Source organism: Aptenodytes patagonicus, chromosome 5, assembly GCF_965638725.1.
Source record: "Aptenodytes patagonicus chromosome 5, bAptPat1.pri.cur, whole genome shotgun sequence".
Taxonomy (NCBI): Eukaryota; Metazoa; Chordata; class Aves; order Sphenisciformes; family Spheniscidae; genus Aptenodytes; species Aptenodytes patagonicus.
Window position 1 is genome coordinate 69,678,227 of NC_134953.1, and position 13,627 is coordinate 69,691,853.

Sequence of the window (13,627 nt, forward strand, 5' to 3'; positions counted from 1 at the left end):
TGCCAAGAACTCCTCCAGCACAGCATGTCCCTACCAGCAAGGCAGCTCTCTAACTGCAGATGAAGACAGGAAAATGCCCAACCCACAAGCTGCTTTACTTCAGGGGAGGAGGCAGGTCTCCCTGTACATGTCAAGGGTGTGTGCTAGAAGCAGTCGGGAAATCCCATCACAGGAAGGTGAATGCACCTCAGAAGAAGCAATGAAGGATTGCGTCCACACTGCAGCACCCAGGCTCACCTGTATGGGCAGCTCCAGCACCATATTGATAATTCCATCCCCACTGGATGCAAAGTGGAAACCCTCTGACAGACGAACCCTGGCAACAGAGAGGCAGTCAGACATGGAGGACTTCTCTACGCATACTGCAAGCCTTAAATACACGAATGACTATAGCCTTCACCCCATAACACCTTCCTTCCCAAGACAGGGAGCTACACACAGAGAATGGGGAGATGTGACACTTTGCACAGGACAGCCTGTGTGAAGATCAGCATACTCCAGGGCACACCTCTTGCCCTTTTGTATGTTTTCCAGGACTCTCCTTTTCCTCAACTGCAGCTGCATAACTGGGTAAAGCACTGGCCCAAGTAGCTCTCGAAGCTGTGTACAGGACCAAAACCCTCTGCACAGCAGCTTCAACTGTTACCTATAATAAGGCCTCAGATCCACCCTGCTTTCTCTGCATCCCCAGGACTAGCTGGAGAAAGCACCCCCGTTCAGGTGTGCAACTTACTCTGTGAGTGTGGAAAGAAGCTGGGCTACAGCAGTAATGGGCACAGCCGGTGCCAGCCCCGACTGGACGCTCCAGATCCAACGCTGGTGATAGAAGTAGCGGGACAGCGAGGCCAGGGTAGAAGAGGCAGTACGATTGGCCACCATAGTGAGCGGGCCAGACACCGGGGGATGCTCCAGGTTGAGAATGAAGGGGGCTCGATAGTCAGAAGGCAGCTTCTCATACCTAGGAGAGGGCAGAAGTGTGGCTCGCTGAGGTGGAAAGAATGCTCTGCTCAGGGCCAGAGCTGTCTGGATTCACAGCCTGCTTGCCAGAGCCCTCCAGCAGCAGAACGTGGCTAGCCCAGCACAGGATCCTGCTCAGACAGCAGTAACTAAATTTACTTCTGCATCATATTAGTTAGGAATAACAAATCTGCCTGTCCAGCAAGGCCCCCTGCTGCAAGTCACAGCCCTCCCAGATTACAGCTGCCATTCGCAGCCACGCAACCCAAACCCACCCAAACAAGCACCAGCTTCACAGCACTCTCATCCTGCAACCGGCAGCACCATCCACAGACCCTCCTCTCTCCCACTTCCCAGGGCAAGGAGGCTGTGCTGATGGCCTGGACCTCCATCACTACCTGATTAGTAGCTTCTCCAATGGTTTGTGCAGCACAACGAGGCAGGGTCTGTCTGAGAGGGCTGACTGGGCCCCAGTCACAGGTGGAGACTTGGAGGGAGAACTACTGCCAAACATTTTCCTCTTTGCTTTTGGAGTTGCTTCCTTGCTCTGGACCCTGTGGGGAAAGCGCAGCTGCAAGATTCGGTCCCGTAACTCCTCCACTATCTGTCATGGCAAAAGCAAAAGGTAAACGTGACCACCTTTGTCTGGAGACATAAGATACTCAAAATAAGCTTCCAGAACAAGAGCCTGACTAAAAGGAATAGTACACTCCTTGAATACACAGATGAGCAGGAGTTAAAGGTCATTTTACGTCTGAGGCACTAGCAAGACCAAGATCAAGATGACACAAGGCTCTTAGGTCCACATTTTAACAACTACAAATATTTTTAAAAGCAAAAGAAAGGTCCAAAAAAACCCAAAGACGATTTCAAGGCTGAAGAAATTGCCTTCCATAACTCTGATGAAAAACAAATTAATTGCATGCCAGCTCCTCCACAGAAGCAGTCTGAGTACCCACCGTCATTCCTCCCCTCCTCTCCTCAACAGCCTACAGTAAATGTAAACTAGTACGTATAAGACAGAGCCAGACTGTTCCCACAGCTGATGTGTTCCCCCACTACCATGTTCATGTGTCAAACATTTATGGTAAAAGGTTTCAAGGGCTTAGGTTATTTTTTAGGTTATTTTTTTCCAAGGTACTTTCAAAACGACTTCCTGATTACTCTTTTTAGCAGCTCTGAATACGGTTCTACCCACACCAGCATCTGATCCCCACAGTGCCCCAGTGTTTTCTTTGAAATTTCCATAGTTAGGTTTCTTTTCATAATCTTTGTTCAACTCATTTTAATTTCCATTATCATTGCAGACAAACAGGAAAACAGCAGCTCTCCATCTCCCTCCTCAACACTAATTATTTCAGCAACTTTCCCCATCATTATTATGTCTTTTTCAAGGAAAGGAGGTGTCCCCAAACCCAAACATTAAGCAGAGTTTTTTTCTGCACTACGATGCCACTTGGCCCCCCTTTGTGGTTTCACACTGATAACACAGAATTGCTGATGGTGTTTAAGCTCCCAAATCCAAGGTGCACTATTTTGCAGTTATCAATACTGGCTTCCAGCCACCATCGTGCTGCTTAGGTGTCCACAAAGCACGTAGGTTGAAAGGGCAGAGAAAACCAAATAGCTTTGTGCCACCTGCAGATTTTCCCAGCTCACTACGTGCTACCTATCTGCAGATGAGTTCCCTACCCTTTGACTAGTAAAAAGATTGGGAAAACCACAAACAGCTTCTGCCTTGATGAGAACAGAGCACTTTTTCAATTTCCTTGCCTTGTTCCCTAAGACAGTTTCTGTTTTATGACACTCCATTCCTACTCCAATTCTACAGTTGTGCCCTATATGAAGTCCCACCAAAAGCGTTCTGAAAGTCAGACTGTACCAGGTGCTTTCCTTCCCTTAAACATTGGAAATTTGAATGGCTCAACACAAAAAGCCCTGCCCGCCTTGTCGCTGAGGTTAGCAGCTCCGATCGGCAGCGGAGCGCTCTAGCGTGGTGCACAGGGGTGTTTCCCGAACCAGGGGAACCCCCGGGAGAGCCAAGAGAGCCGCCAGGAGCCCGCAGCTCGCACCACAGCGGCTGACAGGACCTGGGCAGGGCCAGGAGCAATGGCGGCCGAGCTCCCCACACATATAAAAGAAACCCCTGGGGAGCGCTAGCGACCAGGGCGTGGCGCAGCAGTTCGCGTGGAAGGGTGCTGAAGCTCTGCCAGCTCCACCGGGGAGCAATGGTATCCACCCGGCAGAAAAACATGGCCTCTCTAAGCTCTGCACCCACCACGACTGACGCAGCTTCCCAGACAGAGCTCCGGTGGGAACACGCTGCCTCCCAGGCGTCGGGCTGCAGGCTGTGCCCTGCTCTTACGCCAGTACCGGAGGGCAGCAGTGAGCACACTGTGGGAGGTGCGCCCAGGCAGAGGGACTCCTCCGCTTAGTGGCAGAGCTCCGGGAGGAGGTGAGTAGGTTGAGGAGTATCAGGGAGAGCGAGAGAGAGACAGAGTACTGGAATCGCACCCTACCTTCCCTGGGACAGGCCCAGCAGGCCGACAGGGCGCATGACACGGAGGATTCCCTATCCTCTCTCCGCCTGGCTGAACACAATGACTTAAGGGATGGGGGCAATGGTGACAAGTTCCTGCCCGGCGTGGCAGGCGCATCTCCTCTGTGACTACCCCACAGGTGCCAAGGTGACACCTTCCCAGGTGCCCTTGCATAATAGGTACGAGGCTCTGCAAGTGGAACCGAACAATAACGGGGACGATGGTTCATCTAGCTTGGAGGTGTCGCCGAGGTTAAGTCGGCCTACGCCCTGCGTCAAAACTGCTTCCATAAAGAAAAAAAGACGGGTCATTGCCATAAGAGACTCCCTTCTGAAGGGAACAGAAGGCCCAATATGCAGACGGGACCCACTTCTTAGGGAAGTCTGCTGCCTCCCTGGGGCCTGGCTAAAAGATGCGAGAAGAAAACTTCCTATCCTGGTACGGCCCTCAGATTACTATCCATCATTGATTTTTCCGGTAGGCAGTGACGAAGTTGCAACAAGAAGTCTGAGGGCAATCAAGAGAGACTTCAGGGCCTTGGGACGACTGGTTAAGGGATCAGGAGCACAAGTAGTCCTTTGGTCTGCAGTCTCAGTGGAGGCAGGGGATGGAGATCCATGTGGCAGCAAAGACGCAAGGGTTATGGATGTGTTAGAAACCATGGAAGCGCCTGAGAATGGTCACGTAGGAATTAGGGTTTCTCCCCTGAAAAAGGTGGCGGGATCCATAGCCCAACTGAAGAGCATCTACACCAACGCACGCAGCATGGACAACAAACAGGAGGAGCTGGAAGCCATTGTGCAGCAGGAAAAGTATGGTATAGTTCCTATCATGGAAACATGGTGGGATGACTCACACAACTGGAGTGCTGCGATGGATGGCTATAAGCTCTTCAGAAGGGATAGGCAAGGAAGGAGAGGCGGTGGGGTAGCCCTGTACGTTGAGGAGTGTCTTGATTGTCTAGAGCTTAATGAGTGACGGCAGGGTTGAGTGTTTATGGGTAAGAATAAGGGGAAAGGCCAACAAGGCAGATATCATGGTGGGAGTCTGTTACAGACCACCCAACCAGAATGAAAAGGCAAACGAAATATTCTATAAGCAGCTGGGAGAAGTCTCACAATTGCTAGCCCTTGTTCTCGTGGGGGACTTCAACTTACCAGATGTCTGCTGGAAATACAATACAGCAGAGAGGAAACAGCCTAGGAGGTTCCTGGAGTGTGTGGAAGATAAGAACTTCCTGACACAGCTGGTGAGTGAGCCAACTAGGGAAGGCGCCCCGCTGGACCTGTTGTTTGTGAACAGAGAAGGACTTGTGGGTGATGTGATGGTTGGAGGCTGTCTTGGGCATAGCAATCACGAAATGATAAGAGTTTTCAATTCCTGGAGAAGTAAGGACGGGGGGTCAGCAGAACTGCTACCTTGGACTTCTGGAGAGCAGACTTTGGCCTGTTTAGGAGCCTGGTTGACAGAGTCCCTTGGGAGGCAGTCCTGAAGGGCAAAGGAGTCCACCAAGGCTGGACAGTCTTCAAGAAGGAAATCTTAAAGGCACAGGAGCAGGCCATCCCCATGTGCTGAAAGATAAGCCAGCAGGGAAGAAGACCGGCCTGCCTGAACAGAGAGCTTTGGCTGGAACTCAGGAAAAAAAGGAGAGTTTATGACCTTTGGAAGAAGGGGCAGGCAACTCAGGAGGACTACAAAGATGTCATGAGGTTATGCAGGGAGAAAATTAGAAGGGCCAAAGCCTAACTAGAACTTAATCTGGGTACTGCCATAAAAGGCAATAAAAAATGCCTCTATAAATACATTAGCAACAAAAGGAGGGCTAAGGAGAATGTCCATCTTTTATTAGGTGTGGGGGAACATAGTGACAAAGGATGAAGAAAAGGCTGAGGTACCTAATGCCTTCTTTGCCTCAGTCTTTAACAGTAAGACCAGTTTTCTCTGGGTACCCAGCCCCTGAGCTGGAAGACAGGGGCAGGGAACAGAATGAAGCCTCCATAATCTAAGGGGAAATGGCTAGCAACTGGCTACACCACTTAGACACACACAAGTCTATGCGGTCGGATGGGATCCACCCAAGGGTACTGAAGGAGCTGGCAGAAGTGCTCACCAAGCCACTTTCAATCCTTTATCAGTAGTCCTGGCTAACCAGGGAGGTCCCAGTCGACTGGAAGTTAGCAAATGTGATGCTCATTTACAAGAAGGGCCGGAAGGAGGATCCAGGGAACTACAGGCCTGTCAGTCTGACCTCGGTGCTGGGGAAGGTTATGGAGCAGATCATCCTGAGTGCCATCACACGGCATGTACAGGACAACCAGGTGATCAGGCCCAGTCAGCATGGGTTTATGACAGGCAGGTCCTGCTTGACTAACCTGACCTCCTTCTATGACAAGGTGACCCACTTAGTGGATGAGGGAAAGGCTGTGGATGTTGTCTACGTAGACTTTAGTAAAGCCTTTGACACCATTTCCCACAGCATTCTCCTGGAGAAAGTGGCTGCTCATGGCTTGGACGGGCGTACTCTTCACTGGGTAAAAAACTGGCTGGACAGCCGGGCCCAGAGAGTTGTGGTGAATGGAGTTACATCCAGTTGGCGGCCGGTCACGAGTGGTGTTCCCCAGGGCTCAGTACTGGGGCCAGTTCTTTTGATATCTTTATCAATGATCTGGACGAGGGGATCGAGTGCACCCTCAGTAAGTTTGCAGACGACACCAAGTTGGGTGGGAGTGTTGATCTGCTCGAGGGTAGGAAGGCTCTGCAGAGGGACCTGGACAGGCTGGATCGATGGGCCCAGGCCAACTGTATGAGGCTCAACAAGGCCAAGTGCCGGGTCCTGCACTTGGGCCACAACAACCCCATGCAGCGCTACAGGCTGGGGGAAGAGTGGCTGGAAAGCTGCCCAGCGGAAAAGGACCTGGGGGTGCTGGTCGACAGCCGGCTGAACATGAGCCGGCAGTGTGCCCAGGCGGCCAAGAAGGCCAATGGCATCCTGGCCTGTATCAGAAATAGTGTGGCCAGCAGGAGTAGGGAAGTGATCGTGCCCCTGTACTCGGCACTGGTGAGGCCACACCTTGAGTACTGTGTTCAGTTTTGGGCCCCTCACTACAAGAAAGACATTGAGGTGCTGGAGGGCATCCAAAGAAGGGCAATGAAGCTGGTGAAGGGTCTGGAGAACAAGTCTTATGAGGAACAGCTGAGGGAAGTGGGGTTGTTTAGCCTGGAGAAAAGGAGGCTGAGGGGAGACCTCATCGCTCTCTACAACTACCTGAAAGGAGGTTGTAGCGAGGTGGGTGTCAGTCTCTTCTCCCAAGTAACAAGCGATAGGACAGAGGAAATGGCCTCAAGTTGCACCAGGGGAGGTTTAGATTGGATATTAGGAAAAATTTCTTCCCCGAAAGGGTTGTCAAGCATTGTAACAGGCTGCCCAGGGAAGTGGTTGAGTCCCCATCCCTGGAGGTATTTAAAAGAGGTGTAGATGTGGTGCTCAGGGACATGGCTTAGTGGTGGACTTGGCAGTGCTAGGTTAACGGTTGGACTTGATGATCTTAAAGGTCTTTTCCAACCTAAACGATTCTATGATTAAACAAGGCGGGCTAAGTTCTACTGCCATCCTCCATGCTGGGTAACTAATCAGCTGTATGGCAGGCAAAAAAAAAAAAAAGATTGTGCATGATACAATTTACGATCTTGTCCTGGTTTCAGCTGGCGTAGAATTAATTTTCTTCCTAGTAGCTGGTACAGTGCAGTGTTTTGGATTTAGGATGAGAACAATGTTGATAACACACTGATGGTTTAGCTGTTGCTAAGTAGTGCTTACACTAGTCAAGGACTTTTCAGCTTCTCATGCCCTGCCAGCGAGAAGCTGGGAGGGGGCACAGCCAGGACAGCTGACCCAAACTGGCCAAAGGGGTATTCCATACCATGTGACACCATGCTCAGTACAGAAACTGGGGGGAGTTGGCCAGGGGACGGTGACCGCTGCTTGGGAACTGGCTGGGATGGAACTCACTGATCGATGGATCAGTGAGTGGTGAGCAATTGCATTGTGCATCACTTATTTTGTAAATTCTTTTATTATTGTTGTTGTTATTACTATTATTTTCCCTTCCTTTTCTGTCCTATTAAACTGTCTTTATCTCAACCCATGAATTTTGCTTGTTTTTTCCTGATTCTCTTCCCCATCCCACTGGGGTGGGGAGTGAGTGAGCAACTGTGTGGTGTTTAGCTGCCTGCCGGCTTAAACGACAACAGTCCTTTTGGCACCCAACGTGGGCACAAAGTGTTGAGATAATGACAGATCTGACCAGAGCGTGTTAAGGCAAATTTGTTACAAGCATTCATTATATTGGTTTAATAGTCGCTGGTCACAATGTTGATTAATTTACCCTCAAAGTTGTCGTGCTTGTTCTCAAAGTTGTGTTATGTAACACCTTACTTGCTGTGTATGTTCCCTGTTGTGCTGTTTATCGCCTCTGGGAGCTGGATCAAGGATATAATTTTGCTGCAGTGTGTAACACTGGTTTATGATATGATAAAATTATTGGTCATGAGACTAATCCGGTATTTGTACTCAGCGTTGCTGTCATTCCCGTACCTCAGGAATAGTTTCCACGTTTTGAAAACTATTAATAATTACACTCTCTACCTTTTCTCCTCAGGGAGCCAATCTGTGGGGGAGACAGGGGGGACACTTTTCCCCGCTCCTTTCCTTTCTCCTTCAAGGCTAGTTACAACGGCTCTTGAGAATTTTTAATATCCTTGGGATGTTCAAACCAGCATGTTCCTATTGCTATGTCTCCTGAATGTGGTTCAGATCTTGTTTCAGGTTAAACAATTATTTAAGAATACCATCCAGAGATCTACCCCCACGACAGGCACTGCGGCTACTCCAACCCCGGTGACAGGCACTGCAGCTGAACCAGAGAACCAACCCATGCCTGTATCGGTCACCGCCCAGTCCATGGCAAATGGTAGGGCTGCGTTTCCACCCCTGGGGCAGTCTACATACGGCTCCTGCTGCAATGATCTGGAGCTTGCCCAGAGCTGCAGGGTATGGTGCCTGTCTCACACCTTCTTCATGAAACAGGTATTAACTTACACTTGCCAGAGGGAACTCCTTCATAAAACCTGTCACTTGGCATTACCAGCCCACATGTTGGCCCAGCAACCAGTGCCCAAAGCCTGGATCCCCTAAAGACATGAAAGGGCAGATCCTCCAGAGTGTCAGAGCATTTAGTGTTATCTGTATTCATTATCTCAGAAAGAGATGGTCCTTCCCGTGTTTGTCAGCTTCTCCTCAGACTAATCCAACACTAAAGCTAAGCGAGACAAACCAAAGATTTCTTTCATGAAGACAAAAGATAAAGGTTTAATGATAAACCTCTTGTTTATAACAAAAGGTTCACACAGCTTAATAGCAGGACGTCTTTCTCATACTTACTGTTTTATCTAGGAACACTTAGACTTGTCTCAGCCATTAGAGCTGGAGAAACAGTCCACACAGTAACTCCACCTTCTGCATCTGACTAGGGCAGCCCATTTCTTTTGATACAAAGAGGTTATTAAAAGTCTATCTAGCAGACTTGCATCTCTTTAAAACATTTTCTGGGTATTACATTTTTCTTCTCTCCCTGTACTGCTCATGCGGGGCATTGTTTGCATTTTAACTCTAACTCCTCCTTGCCCAAATGATACAATATACATACGCAATTCACCACCTACTGAAGCAGATAGCCTAGGAAAGATGTAGTACCTCCATCACAGAGGTCTTTACAGATGAGTCAGACAAGTATCTGCTGTTACTGACAGACAGTATTGATTGTGTTTTGGTCACAAGGATAGACTAGATAACCTTTGAATTATTTCAAGCCCCACAGTTGAATTAAGCAGTGGGAAAAACATTCATGTGACCAGCTATTCTAGTGACATTTGAGTCTTTGGGTTTAGAGCTTTCATAGACTTAACACAGAAAGCTTTGTCCAAACTGTCCCTTTCTGTTACAGTAAATTCACACCCATCTAAGCCTTAACATAGTAGTTAGTTATTAGAGGACACCTGCCCACAGTGTCGCCTGTGATCTACCCACCTTGTTCCTGGCCTGTGCAGGTGTGCCAATGGGGAAGCCCAGCCGGAGAACCATGCAAGGAGCTTTGGAGATGATCCGCACCACATAAAACGAGGAAGGTGTGGGATCCTCAGAGCTAGGGAGGAGGGATTAAGACAGGGCTGAAATAGCACGGATCTTGCTGCTCTGTCGTGTCAGGCCAAGTGGAGGCCTGCTCCGCAGAGCTCAACAGCCCACACAACTTGGCAGCAACACACATCAGTTCTAGCATGCAGAAACCCCCCAGCTGGCTTCCCTCTCCCTCTGGGCTGCGCCTGGAACGCAGTGGCAGCAGTTCAGAATATGCAGGGTTTTATACCCACTTGTGTTGCTCTTATTCTCTCCTCTAGACATCTGCTTCTAGCCCATCACAGCGTACTGGTCTAACTGGATCTTTGGTCTGGCTATATGCCTGATTCCCCACATGGGACTGCTTCAGAGCCACTCACCTGTGTATCAGTTTGACGTAGGAGTAGCCCTCCACCAGCACAAAGCTGCTCCAGTCCCGCAGCAGGGAGGTGAGCGCTGAGTGAGAGATGCGGCACTGGATGGTGCTGTAGCGGCCATTGTTGCCCGGTGTGTGCAGGTGCTTGGGCACAGGCCTGCAGGTGTGACAGAAAGTCATTTTAAAACCACAGTTTCTCTTCTTCCCCCAAAGCCCAGAGAGACATTGCTACATCCATTCCAACTCATCCTCTGACTGGTACATCAGCCTTATACCTCTACAGCAGCCAATACCCAAGCACCTCCCCTACCTGTGCCTGTTGGTGAGAGCCACACTCCCTGAGCGCACAGGGATCCTGCTCTCCACCTTGCAGAGAGCACACCCTTGTATCATTTCTATCTCCCTCCATGCAATATATGGCTATTATTCACATAACTCTGCAACTAGGACCAGCCTCCGGAAAGCAATGCTTTTGGGGAAGATGTTTTCCAGCAGCAAACAGAAATATGTGGGATAGCTCCAACTGGATGGTGCACACCCCCTGCAATCAGGAAATCCAAACCCAAGAGGGACTTGAGAAACAATTTATGCTCCTGAGAACAGCCCCCCTCTTGACAAAGATGACCTCCCAACCCACAGTCCCTCTCAGATAAATGAGCCTTCACCATCCACCAGGTCCCACTAGCGAGGCCCTTCCCTTGGCCACAGGCACCTGCAAGACAGCTGCAGCTCTGCAACTGGACTGAACTGGACGCCCTGCTTTCCTAGGCTGGCCCACACTGTGCACGCAAGTTCAGCCCTGCCAGTTACATACGTGTCATGCTCCAGAAGGAGGACTATACGATGCATATGCAGCCACCTCTGCCAGAAGTTGGCATCCATGGAAAGAATAGGCTTCCAGTAGGACGCAAACTGGGAATGGCTTGAGTCAGACCCACTGTGCTGCAGGGATAGCACCTGAGAAAATGACAGGGCAATATTCAGGAAGAAACTGTCTGGTTCCACCCAGAGAGAGCAGGAATTTCTTTAGTGGCTGAGCTGTATAGGCCTAGAAGGCTAGCCACATCCCTGGCTTTCAGTAACTGCCTCTCAGCAGAATAACTAAGTGCGTTCACATTGAAACAGGCAGTACAATATAAGCAAAAATAAATTAGGTTCCTGAAATGTCAATTAGGAATTTAACTACTTAGCATCAAGTAAATCAACCGTGGAAAAGATGTCATATGTAACGGTGTGCTTTCTGATTGAGAGGGGGATATATGGCTTGTGTCAGCAGAGCAATTAAACACTGAGATAACTCATCTGAGAGTGCTCACACACATAGGGTACCAGCAATGGGTGGTATTGGGCAATTCTAACATGTTTGTATGGTAACACTGTGATTCCACCAACTACAGCAACTCTGCTGACACAGAAATAAAGTGGTGGTTAGCCATAAGATGGGATGCTCCAGATATACTGTGGAATACATAACCCCACATAGCGAAGATTTACTAGGAAAACCTAAAGAAGTAAAGGGCTTAAGCAATAAAGTTAAAGGGATAGTTGTCTTAAGTTAAAGCTCCCCTAGCTTTGATATCTGCTAGTCGTCTTCTATCAATGCCAAGGACACTGCTAGCAGGGAACAGATAATATGCTAGCGCTTCTGCTCAGTGAGCTTCAATGAGTTTGAATTTTGCAGTGGAAACTATTAACTCATATTTTGCTTAGTTTCTGCTGCGCAGATGACAAGTATCTCTCTTGAACCTTCCACATGAGTGCTCAGAGCAATGAGCCTATTAAACAACAACTATTCAGCACATCCTATATCTTCACCTGACGGTGCTGAGCTACATCACTAGGGCACAAGACTATCAGCAGCAACTCCACACATATGAGGTATCCACCGAAAAAGCATGGCAAAAATAAGTGTGTCAACCTCTCCATCAGTCTCACACAACACATCACTACAGGACAAGGCTTCACAGCACACTTAGGAGACTTGCTGTGGGGCTCAGAGGTGTAGCTGCAGCAATAAAGACATAGGGTGATGTCTCAGAGGGGAGAAAGTATGGGATGGGATGTTAACAGGCACCGCATTGCACCTGAACTCTGTTACTGAGCAGGACAAAGAGCAAGACATGAAGCCTGAGAGTTACAGAAGATCTTGATTGCCTGTTGGGACTCAGCATCCCCTGGTGCAAGACAGAATAGGCAGGAGGGACAACCTATCCCACATTAAATGGGAGAGAGAGGGAACATACCGGAGTGGTGGAGCCTGGGGGGATGTAGAAGAGGGGCACCCCGTTCTTGGTGCTCTCAGGAATGGTGAAGTGTTCTGGGACTGTGTCAAAAGACTGCAGATGAACCAACATCTGATCTGTCTGATTGATGCTGAAAGAGAAGAGGCAGTTAGCCACAAAAGCCCATGCTCTCCCCCTTGCTGCCCCAGTCAGCCCAGTGTCTGCACACACAGCGCTCCCTATGTATTGGGAGCCCATCTACACCAACGTAGCTTTCTACGGCAATGCTGGGATTCAATGCCTGACTGCAAAGAGCATGTTAAGGGAGTTCAAGTGTAACAGCCTAATATATAAGGAGGATGATCAGAGTTGGGAATGAAGTGCTAGAAAAGGAATCTGCCAAATAGCAGGGAGTAACGGTCACCCTGGCCAGGAAATCGTTATAACCCATAGGCCCATCAGGCCTAGAGACATGAGGTGTTGCTTCTAGTGTGACCATGCAGCACAGCTGCACACCACCTCCATGGGATGGCAGTCTGTGCTGGTTTTAGCTCTGATAGAGTTAATTTTCTTCACAGTAGCTAGTATGGGGCTGTGTTTTGGATTTGTGCTGAAAACAGGGTTGATAATACAGGGGTGTTTTCGTCACTGCTGAGCAGTGCTGACACAGAGTCAAGGCCTTTTCTGCTTCTCACCCCACCCCACCAGCGAGTAGGCTGGGGGTGCACAAGAAGGTTGGAGGGGACACAGCTGGGACAGCTGACCCAAACTGACCAAAGGGATATTTCATGCCATATGACGTCATGCTCAGCATAGAAAGCTGGGGGAAGAAGAAGGAAGGGGGGGACGTTCGGAGTGATGGCGTTTGTCTTCCCAAGTAACCATTATGTGTGATGGAGCCCTGCTTTCCTGGAGATGGCTGAACACCTGCCTGCCGGTGGGAAGTGGTGAATGAACTCCTTGTTTTGCTTTGCTTGCATGTGTGGCTTTTGCTTTACTTATTAAACTGTTCTTATCTCAACCCGCAAGTTTTCTCACTTTTACTCTTCTGATTCTCTCCCCCATCCCACCGGGAGGGGAGTGAGCGAGTGGCTGTGTGGTGCTTAGTTGCCAGCTGGGGTTAAACCACGACACAGTCAGAGTTAAGGTTTGCATCACAGGATCAGGACTCAGGGGCAGCAATACCTTCACCATGAAGCAGTCTTAAAGACTAGGTCACAGGCCAGTCTGAGTCTTTTCCTTGGTGTCGTGGTTTAACCTCAGCCGGCAACTAAGCACCACGCAGCCGCTCGCTCACTCCCCCCCCGGTGGGATGGGGGAGAGAATCGGAAGGGTAAAAGTGAGAAAACTCGTGGGTTGA

At 49.4% G+C, this 13,627-nt stretch overlaps 1 protein-coding gene across 6 annotated transcripts in view; it reads right to left on the reverse strand.

Annotated features, from left to right (window-relative positions):
• The window catches only part of SZT2 (SZT2 subunit of KICSTOR complex), a 66,199-nt gene that overhangs the window by 38,470 nt on the left and 14,102 nt on the right, over window positions 1-13,627 (reverse strand). For all 6 annotated transcript variants that reach the window (XM_076340404.1, XM_076340399.1, XM_076340400.1 and 3 more), the window contains exons 11-17: window positions 12,289-12,418; window positions 10,860-11,002; window positions 10,050-10,202; window positions 9,583-9,697; window positions 1,356-1,561; window positions 734-958; window positions 238-316 (exon numbers count right to left, since the gene is read on the reverse strand). In XM_076340404.1, coding sequence (XP_076196519.1) covers window positions 238-316; window positions 734-958; window positions 1,356-1,561; window positions 9,583-9,697; window positions 10,050-10,202; window positions 10,860-11,002; window positions 12,289-12,418 — 1,051 coding nt within the window. The remainder of the gene's footprint in view (window positions 1-237; window positions 317-733; window positions 959-1,355; window positions 1,562-9,582; window positions 9,698-10,049; window positions 10,203-10,859; window positions 11,003-12,288; window positions 12,419-13,627) is intronic.